The 11,640-nt window shown below is 39.4% G+C and overlaps 1 protein-coding gene across 1 annotated transcript in view; it reads left to right on the top strand.

Annotated features, from left to right (window-relative positions):
* The window catches only part of LOC106811011 (isobutyryl-CoA dehydrogenase, mitochondrial-like), a gene marked incomplete in the record, with an annotated part of 19,504 nt that extends 8,132 nt beyond the window's left edge, over positions 1-11,372 (top strand). Inside the window, 5 exon segments of the mRNA XM_014814520.1 lie at positions 4,980-5,115; positions 5,370-5,467; positions 5,897-6,049; positions 6,876-6,978; positions 11,035-11,372. Coding sequence (XP_014670006.1) covers positions 4,980-5,115; positions 5,370-5,467; positions 5,897-6,049; positions 6,876-6,978; positions 11,035-11,084 — 540 coding nt within the window.
* Positions 11,373-11,640: the final 268 nt, after the last annotated feature.

Below are 11,640 nucleotides of genomic sequence, written 5' to 3'. Positions count from 1 at the left end.
CGAAGACGGAGAGAGAAATGGATTAAATCCTCGTTGCGTACGCCAGCGAGAATACTTATCACACCAAAATAGATGCTCCTTTGTTTTAATTATGTTCGGCTTGTTTGAGAACGACATTTGTGATTTTTGAAAGTCCTGACTCGAAAGAATGTATTGCTGGTGAATGATGTGGCTCAAATCAATTTTTCTATGCTATACTGCATAATATTGGGTGTTCTTGAATGTTGGCGTAATCGAGTGATAATTTTTCGCTGTCAGGTTTGAGACTAATATTCAGCTAATATTTAGTTTTTCTGACTGCAAAATTTCTCGCAATGATCGTTTTAAGGATATAGGGGGAAAGCAGAATTTGCGGCCACAAATCCTAAACGGGCTCAACCTAGGTTCGTTGATAGTCGGTGTACAGATCATGGTTAGGAAACCATTCACCTGTGCTGAAATTGGAGCTAGTCAATGGGCACAGGGCAGATTTTATACATTTTTCTGAGGAATCTCTAACGGAGCGATTGAAAAACATTTTTGTTGTCAGCGCGTGACCTAGCATTTTTCATGGCTTTAAAATATTGAAAGCGACCGTGAAATGTACTTTCTGCTCGACATGCGAAAAAGTAAGTGTTGGATAACTTTTGACCCTCAAGAGGAGGGTTAAACATTGGAGTTTGTTTACTGCCTTAGAAAGAATTGGACCTGCTCGGGTTTTTGTAGTAGAATCTATACTGCACTGAGGATTTTACATTGCTATAGAGGCTACAATGTCACAGTGAAATTTCAAAAAGCTAAATTTGGTGAAGAAGGTTATAGTCCTTAAATCGTATAATTTCTATGGAATTCTGTACTGTCAGTGCGTTACATGTAATCTATGCACTTGCCAGTGGCTACTTGCCAGTGCATGTGGGTGGTGATATACGTGTGTAGTTTTGCCTGCGTTAATTAGGTACAGGTGGCAAGCTCTCTATTTCAGCCTGTAGGCTTGGCGTAGGTAATGGAATGATGTTACCTATTATCTGTCTTGCAAATAGTTGTCTGCTCTATACGTACGACTGGGAGTTCCATCTTTAATCTTTAGACAACTTAAACGTACGCGCCATCTCGTCGCAACTATTGTCATAACGAATCCACAACGAACCATTCTCTTTGCAGGAACGGATTCCTGATACCAGTCCCTGTGCATTCCACTGTTTCGGCGGATCACGTATGTGAACAACATTTGCGGACTAACAGGGTTTACTAGAATCCACCACTCACCCAGAGTCACCGCCAGTAGACGTTAGATGAGCGCTGTCGCGCGCGGCCACTTTGTTGTACAATCTCTATGGCAAAACCGCGAATTTCATTTTTTCTTTTACTTATGAAACGGAAAAGGCAATTTTTTGAAGACGGAAATCACTGCTCCCTATGTTACACATCATTAAGTATATATATATAATATAAATATATTATATTTATTATATATATATATATACACACATACATATACGTGCAGTTCAACATCCAGTGGACTAAAACTAAGATGGGGAGTGCCAAATATGATTATGAGAGTGATCAAAATCAAGATTATATCAAGATCAATAGTGTAAATTATAAATATTGAACCTAGTCGCATATATTTTCTTGCATTTTCATGCACATTTTGATTTATACTATAGGCATCAGCAATTGCAGCTGTTTTTTTCTAATCCAGCACATTTCTTTATCTGCGGGGTTCAGAAAGAAGCATCAATATGTAAAATATTATATTGACACCATAAAAATCCACTTTCTAGCTGCAGCTGGTCTCTCAATGAAGAGCGCACTTTTCAAGATGTAGCTCTTGAGTTTGCAAGAAGAGAAATGCAACCCGAATATGCTGAAATGGGATGAGGAGGTAATTTTTTTATTTTTCTGTCTGGGCTTGTCACATGTCTATAACCTGTCATCTATACCTTAGCCTATATTAATATCACCAGAGCATATTTAGGTACACTTTGCATGCCAATACATTGCACATATCACATTGTGTACTGTACATCATCATTGTACAGTGTATATATAAACATTGTACATATCAACTCAGTTTACATTGTTTATTTCTATACGATTTACATACCTTCACAGTGTACACTGTGCATTATCGTTGAACATTATATATATATATATATATATATATATATATATATATTCTAAAGATGTGATCTATCCACTGTTTTTGTAGAAGTTGAGCTGGGTTATAATAAGCTTAGTGTATAATTAATATTTAAGTGCATAATGTTTGGGCACTGAGTGATAACTGAAATCATAGATTTAATATGGAATTGCACATGACACCAGCTCTCGTTACAATTATGGCTCCTATTTGCCATACACTTCATTGTAGTCGCATATTAACTATCTACTATTATATGCACTTATTCGGCCTTTTACTGCGCCTTCCAGGGTGCTGACAAGCTCAAATAGCTTCCGACTACTTTCGCCATTCTCTCGCGTACAACTACTATCAGTGTTTTTGTGATGTGTGTTCGTAAGGAATTAATGTTTCTAATATAGATGTCACTAATGTGATCAACTACTACATAATATTATTCTTGAAAATAAATGAGTTAAATACATGAGTAAAGCCATTGTTATTTCAGGAAACATTTCCAGTAGATGTTCTTAAGACATGCAGCAGAGCTGGCTTTGCAGCAATTTACTGTTAGTGAGGATTATGAGGCATGGGAATGAACAGGACTTGCAGCTTCTAGTCATATTTGAAGCTTTAGAACCTGGAGTGTGTCAGCAACACTGCTTATTCTCTTAACACAAGTATGTCACAATATTTCCCAATATGTCTTTAAAGAGATTGATCCGGATGGTCTGAGTTAATTATTAAAGATGATCATTTTTATCATAATAAAAAAGTCATAATGGTTCTAAAGGAGTGCAATTAGCCAATTGCATTAGCCAAAAAGCTTCATTTACTATGCTATTATGCGTGCAGTTTTGCACTTGACACATTTTTCTCGCCAACTGCAGATGTTGAGTTTCATATTTGGGTAGAGATGAAAATGAAATATAGACTTCACACAACGGTCAAAAGCCTTGTGCCTGTTATATAACATGTACGGGAGAATTTCTGTGGTTTTGCATACTGCGTATGTGTTGCTGATGGCATGGTGGATACATTTACTGGGACTGAGCAGCTGCCGGAGAACAACTGGATGCCAATTTGTGTTCGATGAAAAGCTGCTTTTACTGCCTCACTGAACCTGGTCATGAGTGCTACATGAATAGCTTCCAGTAGAATTCAGGTCTTGCTTTGAAGATGTGCGGGAAACTTAAATGTCATCAGTTTAATCCTAAGTCGTTTTGTAATTGTATAATACTATTATTAATTGTTTTCAATGTCCTTGTGTTCTTTCAGAGCTGTAAAGTATGGTCTTTTGCATTATATATGGGGTGTGAGAAAGCTGTTTTAAAATATGGTGGTTCTGATGAAGTACACAATAAAAGGCTGTTCCGTAATACCTTTTATTTGCAGACTTTGCATTACAATGAGAATCATGTTGATTAGCTCATTATTTGCAGATAATCACAATGCAGTTGCAGAATTTGTTTGCATTATTAAAGGGCAGTGGCGAAGTGATTCTGCTAGCTTGATAACCACAGCAAAGGTTGATGGGGACTTCTATATCCACTGAATGGCTCGAGGAAACAATCTACAATATTTCAAACTACAATTCTCCTACAGGCCACTATTGAGCACCTTCCTTTCAATTTCCACGTTCGTTAGATAATAATCAGCATGTGAGAACCAGTAGTAAATAATCTATGTGGATCATGAAATATAGGTTGACTTGAATCCTTATTGACCTGAACAGGTGTTTATTAGTGAGAGCCGGGAGGGACAGACCTTTACCTGGTCATGGTTAGAACAGGGAGATAAAACGACCAAAAGGCGTATATCCTGTGTCATTGGGTAGAGGCTGGGAAGCTGAGCGCTCTAGTTTTTGGCCAAAAAGAAAGAAAGGTCGAATTTTTTTTTTTTTTATTTAGATCACATGGATAGATGATGGTATCAAGGGAGTACATAATAGAAAAGAGAGTATGACACCCGTTTAACAGCGTTTGGCATAGCGTTAACTGTGTAATATTCTATCAATATTCCGGGTGAAATAAATTATTAACTTTACCTTGTTTTCGAATCTATGATTCTCCTTATTCATATGTGACACCACCAATTTACCTGAAAATCGTATGTGTTCTTCAAAAAAGTTCTTTGAATACGACACGGTTTCACACAGTTTTCATAAACGTTCTCATGTATTCGGCTCATGTTGATATGCGGCGGCAGCACCAGGTTGTAACTACGGGATGCTGGGGGCTGTTGTGGATATTAGATAAGCACAGTAACAGCACTTGTTTCGCTTCATTATCATCAGGAACATGATGGCAACACAGCTAAAATCAGCTGCTAGCTCGCCGTGAGCACACATTTATTTTTAGCAGGCTGGAAACGCTACACGCTGAATACAATTCGATGCCTAATAATCCCCAACAGCCCCCAGCGTTCCGTCATAGACAATAGAACACTAATGCAATAATAAACTTGTGCCGAACACATGCGCTCATTTGGGAAAACTGTGTGAAACCGTGTTGTATTCAAAGAACTTTTTTGAAGAACACATACGATTTTCAGGTAAATTGGTGGTGTCATATGATTAAGGGAGAATCATAGACGAAAACAAGTTAAACTAAAGTTTGAATATATTTATTCACATATTGGTAGAATATTTGCAAGTTGAAAACTATGCAAAACGCTGTTAAAACGGTGTCATACTCTTCTCTATTATGTACTCTTGATGGTTTGTACATTCAGATTGAGTGCATTGTGATGTATGCTTGAAAGCAGATTCAAAGTGAATTTGACAGAATAACAGATAGCCTTTATTGATATGAAAACGTTTTTCAACATATAAATTAAAGTAGAAAACCCTTCTTATTAATTGAAATATTATATGTAGGTTGGCTGGAATTCTCAACCTACACGAACTGTTATGCTCGAAAACTGTCGTGTTCCAATCGGCAACAGGCTCGGCAAAGAGGGTCAAGGATTTGCCATTGCAATGAAGGGCCTCAATGGTGGAAGAATTAATATTGGTACAGCACCCTACTCTGTTTTAAGCATCATCTAACCATCACGAAAGTAGAAAATTACTACTAAGCTAAATATGTATCTTATGTTGGTTTCTATAGGAGGCTGGTATATGTTGATATACAGACTTTTGTTTATTGAATAATATGACACAACTACATATAACTAAATGTGGCACTATCTATTTGCCTAAACTTGTTGCCTTTTTTTGAATGACATTGAAATTTCCTAAAGATAGCTCATGAAACTTCTATTTTAGCATCTTGCTCCCTGGGAGCAGCACAAGCCAGCACAGAATTAGCAATGGAGCATTTGAAAGTTAGAAAGCAATTTGGCAAGCCGCTGGCCGAGTTCCAGGTTAGAAAGAGAAATGAGACAATTTCACCATGTAATACAAGATAACGTTCATCATTGCTTTAAAGAAATTGTTTTTTTGTAATATAATTCAATGTGTACAGTTGTATATAGGTATGATTTAGACCTTACACTTTCCAAAGTTGATAAAAAAGAATGAAGCATCCTTTGTCACTGTTCTGTTTTTATATTGTAGACAGATTATTCTATGCTGTTACACTTCCTAGTATATAGATATAGCAATTGATGGAAATGTTCCATTTAAATAAAATGCTATTATTATTACTTGTTATTTTTTATGACTTCGAAATGATTAATAGAGAGAATAATTACATATATTTTAAGATTGATTCCAAAGATTGACCTCCCAGATTTTCTTATTAACGCAATAACTTCTATTAATCCTGCTTTGACTTTCTGATTTGGGTTTAGTACTTGCAGTTTATGCTAGCGGAGATGGCTACATCACTCGTAGCATCGAGGCTGATGGTGCGTGAAGCTGCAAGGGCACTACAAGAAAATCGTGCTGACCATGTTGCTATCTGCTCCATGGCAAAGTTCTTTGCTACTGATAGTTGCTCAAAGGTAATGCACTGCCAGTTATGTGTATTACGCAGCACAATGATTTCACACTGTGCTAAAGTCTAGGACACACTAGCGATTCTGTACGCTGCCTGGCAGCGTATATGTTCGCTCACGAATTTAGAACGCCGTACGAGTTGCGCATACAGCTGGACACACTGTACGGTGTCAAACCGCTTCCAACGGCTTTCCTAGCTTTCGTTGCTACACTTGATTGGCTGCTAAAAACAATCGCGTTCGAACACGATGATTCATTGCTGGGCACGCTGGTGCAAGCGCATACAAGCGCATGCGCCGTACGCAAGCGATGGAAAACCGTGCGTAAATATTCAACATGCTGAATGCGAGCGATCAGCCGGGCGTATGGGATCGCGTGCGAAATACGCTGCCGTGAGACCGGACACACCGCGCGGACCCGGCACCGTATTTATCGATCGCAAGCGGCCAGCGTAGAAAATCGCACAGTGTGTCCTAGGCTTAAGTGTTATGCAGTGACTACAGATTCATTGATGTATCTAGATTGTCTTAAATAAGTTGTCACTTGTTAGTACCCTCACAAAGCATTTTTTTAGATGACTGCCATATATCTTTGAAGTCAAAGTATGCCAATGTATCCATAGCTTCTACGCTTAACTTGTGGTCATTTCTGGTTCCAGTAAATCGTTGAAACGTTATAATCTCTGCTTTCATTGAATGATAAAGTGTTGGACTGCTTTCATAGAAAATTCTGGAAATAAATAAGCACAATTGTCAGCATAATCAGTGCATTTACATAACATATAAATCAGTGCATATCATGACAGATAAATACGTTGTGTGTTAATTTCAGATAATAAATCAAGCACTGCAGATGCATGGAGGTTATGGCTATCTCAAGGTTTATGCTGTGCAGCAGTACCTGCGCGATACTCGTGTTCATGAAATACTCGAAGGTAATCTAACGTTACTAATTAGTTACGTCCGTGCATCACGATTTATTCTTGCTGTCCCTTAATTGTTTGCTCGTATGATCAAGAGGACATAAACTGTTTAGCAAACAATAATAACAATTGAGACTTTCACTCAAATTATGTAATGTTATTTATGTAGTTATAATAGTATACTATTTTATTAAGAATCAGATATGCCTGCTTGATTCGGCATGCCGCTGTTGAGCTAGATGTGTGTAAAGACATGCCAATCTCTGATTGTTACAGGCATTTTTACACTCGGTAATACCAGTCTTTAGCACGCTACTGATGGTAGTAGCCCATGGCGCCATAATCTATATTTGCTCATGCTACTACTAGGTTAGCATAGGGGAAGGGCCATAGCTATAGCAACACATTACATGTTGTTCTGTCTATCTGTCTTTTCTGTTCTGTATACTGGTAATAGTGATAATGATAAATGACAATACCAAACTACACTCAAACATTTTGCTCTCCAATAAACAAAGAAAACAATATAGCCTAGCTCCCTCAGTATTCATTGCACATAGACTCATCTGGGATCGCATTGTGCTTGCAATTTTCATTTATCCATTTCGTCAAACCGTGATTATTGAGTAACAGGAACACATAAACTTTCCTTTGTCTTTGAACAGTATGAAAGACTGGTATCATGAAGTGTACAAATACGTGTGTTAATCAGACATTGGTGCGCCTTTAAACACTTACCTCGGTTCAGCAATGTGGCAGGGAGGAGTGGTTGGGCTGATTCTGGGTGTGTTTGTTTGGTTGGATCCACAGATCTCGATTCACTGGATCGAACCCTAACCCAAACAAACGCAAACTCACTTTCAATGGTTTGCGTTTCGCTGTGACCTATCACGGGATGGTTCATAACAATGAACAAGCTGTGATTGGCTGAGGCGTACGTGGGCCGCCATATTGGATCCCGTTCGAATCCACCTCGCTAGCAGGGTCGGGTTTGGTGGATCGAGATCCGTGGATCCGACCAAACAAACATGGCCTAACTCTAGCAAGCATTGCTGAATGTTAATAAAGGAGTACATTGTTCAATCTAAATTGTGTAACGTCACGTAATTGGACTAAAAATACGACATGTTTTTATCATTGTTTGCTTTATATAGCGTATGTGGAAGGTCTGGGGTTTAACTCCCGGCCGGGTCATACCAAAGACTTGAAAAATGGTACACACGGCTTCTCTGCTTAGCATTCAGCAAATAGAGATAGAGTGTGGCAAGTTAACTCGCAGTGCTACCAGTGGACTAACCCCCTACTGTAGCATTTACTGTGAAAGCAGCTGCGGGACCTCAGGGTTACTGAAACAGAGATAGGCACCGTCCTATGCGCCATGTAACCATGCGCTATGCGTATGAAGGCGCGGGAAGGATTTAATAATTTAATTTTTATATAGTGTACATGTGCTCTTTGTGAGATGAGTCCAATGCCAGGTAGGAAATAAATGCACATGACAGACAAAAGATGGCAGCACATGTCAATTGCGCATATGGTTAACATAAAAGCCAGGATTTCGAACGTCATTTCCAACCAGTCTCGTGGTGTCTCCACCTTTACGACACATACCGTTATTGCTTAGGAAACAGCAACTGTCTAGAGTAATGACAAAATATCTTGGCCTGATTGGCTGTGGGCAACAAGAATGATCACATGTGAGCTTGCATGTGACGATGTGTCGATATCAGTTTATGTACAGAAGTTCCCACTTATTAATGCTGCCAGGGTCTATGTCTCCCTGGGTACGGTCCGGTATACCAGAACGTACCCTGGTACTATTTAATATGCTGGACCGTACCTCGCCTACTCCACTAGGGAGTCGCCTACGCCTACTCCCTAACCCTAACCCTAACCATATCAGATAGTTACCAGGGTACGTTCCGGCAGTACCCAGGGAGACATAGCTAGACACCCTATCAGCCTTATTAATGTGCAGGCAAAAGAGACATATAACCTGGTGTGTGAGCTGCTTTATTTAAAACATCAATCAAGTTTTTAAAGCAAGTTTTCCTGTTGAAATAGCTAACGGGCAGGGTAATCATAGGGGCCTCTCGAACCTCCCTGTAATCTACTTTTCATTTTTTAACTGTTGTTTTGTTTTTAGCTCATCTGACGTAGTCAGATGCAGCTTGTACAATTGCATGATTGTCCGTCCGTCCGTCCGGCTGTCCGTGCGTCAACAGTTGGGCACAAATCTTAACCGCTCGACGTACGGTCACGATATTCAGGACGTGGGGGGGATCATGGAAAAGACTCGGGATGATCAATTTGGTGGTCAAGGGTCAAAGGTCAAGATGTGTAAACGGAGGGGGAATATTTCCCCCTTAACTTAAGGTACCGGTATAGGAGGAAATACGGAATTGCGGCACAAATCTTAACGGTTCGACCTATGCTCTTAATATTCGGTGTATAGTGTAATGGGCAGGAAACCCATCACCAGTGCGAAATTGGAGGTCACAGGTCAAAGGGCAGTGGGGGAAAGGTCAGATATCAGACATTTTCTGAGGACATGGCCTAATGGACAGAGTGAAAAACTTTTTGTTTCAGCACTGACCTACCATTTTTATCACTTTATTGAAAGGACCATGAAATGTGCTTTCCACTGACGTGCGAAGAGTAAGTGTCTGATAACCTTTTGACCCTCAAGAGGAAGGTTAAACATGGATTTGTTGACTGTTAACAAAGGACTGAACTGTGTTTGATGGTACTTGTGTGATCGTGGAAGACTCACAGTACACTCAAGTTTCACAGTGAAATTCTGCGTGCAAAACTTACTTGAACAACGTTTACGCGCCTTAAATCATATATCAACTTCATTCTTTATAATATGAGATTTTGTACGTTGGGAATACAATGTCAATAGCACTTACGCAAACGTCTGTTTTTGATTATGCCAACTATAAATAGGCCTACCTCGCAGGTGTCTGAGGTGCGTGGCTGATAGCACAGCATGGGCTAAACCATAGTTTGGATTATCTATTCCCTGCACCTAGTCAGTATGCACGCCATCTATCGGAACAGAGTGAGAAGAATGTCCCGGCAGGATAGGTCAAATGTATATTGCGCTCAAAAGTGGGCAGAAAGAATTACTTCTTAACTTCAGTTTAACAAATCTTGAGATAAGTAATTGCAGAAATGAATCATCAAACCTACCAATGAAAATTTGCCAGTTTTTTACTGTCCTTGGCATGGCTCTCTCCGTCGCGTTACAGTAGTGTGCAATGTCGGGATATGGTGGAGCATGCTGGCTGTGGACACTGCAGGCCGATGGTTGACTGTCAGTCAAATGTGTTGATCCTCCCGACATTGAAGAAATCTGGACGTTATACGTGCATCTGCCTTACCTCTGCCGCCATCTTCGTCAAAAGTTTAGACGCCGCGCGGCGAAATCGGAATGTACATTTCAATTCACTGATACAGTAGCGCGCCGCGTGGGTGTTATTTGTTTATAAACAATTTAGTCTGACTGACTCTCTCCTATCTCTCCTCTCGCCCGTCTCTCTCTCTCTCATGCTCTCGTCTCGTCTTCTCTTTCTCTCTCTCGCACCCTCTGTCTCTCTCTCTCTCTTTCTCTCTCTCGCCCCTTCTGTCTCTCTCTCTCGCCCCCTCTGTCTCTCTCTCGCTTCCTCTCTCTCTCGCTCTATCTCTCTGCAATAAAAAAAATGTTTGCTGAAATGATGTGTACGCAACTGCGTATCTGCATATCTGTGCCTAACAAAGGTGTCACTACGCCCGACTTAAATGTTACGTTTATAACCGTAGCACCAGGCCACAGATGAGCCCAGACGCTGTGCGGCTCTTGTTCGTCTAAAAGCGGCGTGCTGCATATTTGTGCTTATCACATCTGTCTTGAAGACACTATTGATACAAGTCTAAACAATAGAGGTATTTTGTGTTTAATGTGTTAAATCGTGCTTAATCGTGTTACATATAGCCAATGATTTTATCTGCTGTGTGGCAATTCTGAAAGCTGAGTACAGTTTTTGTTTCAACCTCATTTTAATTTTTTACCTTTTATTTGTGCAGGTACAAACGAAGTGATGAGGATGTTAATATCCAGGGATCTGCTAAAATAACACTGAAAGGATTGCTGTTTAGTGAGACTTCTTCAGTCTAATTAGATAGTGAAACCGTAGCTACCATCTAAGAATCATGTTGGTACTGGTTATGCGTGCCAAAATATTATTTATGTGAGGTGGGTGCATCATACATAATCTCATCTGAATATTAGCTGATTAGCTGGAAATATTGTGGAAATGTTCTCTAGCAAGACAGTACTGTCACAACGTCTGGTCGTTTACACCTACATGGAGATAATACCCTATGTGTTTGTAAATATATATGTAGAAACCGCATAATGTCGACATGGTTTCTTGTATTTTTTGTTCTACCTCTGGTAAACCATGTTGGATGCAGCACCATAATGCTTTTCACATAAATGCTAACTGCGTGTAATTATAATTAGGGTTAATTTTAAATATAAATATAAGTATAATACAATATAATACAATGCAATACAATACAATACCAAAAAGATGATTGCGCAACATTGTTTTACCACATGCTTAATTACAAAAACTACATTCTAATTTAACAGTAATTGAATTGCGCTATGTTATGTGTCAAACAGAG

The sequence above is a fragment of the Priapulus caudatus genome, unplaced genomic scaffold, assembly GCF_000485595.1.
Source record: "Priapulus caudatus unplaced genomic scaffold, Priapulus_caudatus-5.0.1 Scaffold495, whole genome shotgun sequence".
Classification (NCBI taxonomy): domain Eukaryota; kingdom Metazoa; phylum Priapulida; class Priapulimorpha; order Priapulimorphida; family Priapulidae; genus Priapulus; species Priapulus caudatus.
Note: the sequence above shows the minus strand (reverse complement) of the source record. Positions and strands in the feature narration are given on the sequence as shown.